Source organism: Colletotrichum spaethianum (genome assembly GCF_022836535.1).
Source record: "Colletotrichum spaethianum MAFF 239500 DNA, contig07, whole genome shotgun sequence".
Taxonomy (NCBI): Eukaryota; Fungi; Ascomycota; class Sordariomycetes; order Glomerellales; family Glomerellaceae; genus Colletotrichum; species Colletotrichum spaethianum.
Window position 1 is genome coordinate 251,190 of NW_026054777.1, and position 680 is coordinate 251,869.

At 56.3% G+C, this 680-nt stretch overlaps 1 protein-coding gene across 1 annotated transcript; it reads left to right on the forward strand.

Moving 5' to 3' along the window:
• Nucleotides 1-320: 320 nt before the first annotated feature.
• On the forward strand, nt 321-680 carry ColSpa_03498 (uncharacterized protein; the record flags this gene model as incomplete). Its single annotated transcript, XM_049269710.1, has 1 exon — nt 321-680. The coding sequence occupies one exon, from the start codon at nt 321-323 to the stop codon at nt 678-680; it is 360 nt and encodes a 119-aa protein (XP_049125667.1).

Consider the following 680-nt stretch of genomic DNA (forward strand, 5'->3'; position numbering starts at 1 on the left):
TGGCCAGTCGTCTGGAGTAGGTCAGACTGGCCGAAAATTATCGTCGAGAAGATTCAAGGATGTCGAGTCAGTACAACCGCAATGGGTGGAGTTAAAGCGTCGAGCACACCGGGACGGTGGCAGCCTTGCGACGAGAGATTGCACCCCATATGCAACTTGCATGTCGATGGAAAGAGTGCGAATGAGCGTGCGTTGTGCTGCTCGGAGTCTGCCCCGTGGCAATAAGCTAGGGCCGAGACAGATTCGATACCCGTCATATTCCGTCAGTCAGGGGTAATCTCGAGCAACAGGAGCACGCTGTGCTTTTAGCGATGGATAAAATGCTGATCGCGCTGTCTAAAGTCGTGGTCGACATCGAGAAGGCGACACGACTCTCGTGGTTGCGGCGCATGGAGCAGCGACCTGCCCTTAGTGGCCAAGCAACGGCGCGCCGCACGAGCCCGATTTTGCGATGGACAAACTTTACTATCGTTGCCATCGAATCAGTCATCTACGACACTCAGCTGCAGCAGACGTGGGGTGGCGCCGATGATGAGATCCAGCTTCAAGTGTCGGCTTCCCTAGCCGTTGATGCGATGATCGGCTGGAAGATGAGCACGAAGATTCCCGTTGTTGACAGCCCCCGCCGGGCAGGTCCGTTTCTCGGGATCGCATTCAGCGAGCATGTCGGCTGTCCCTAG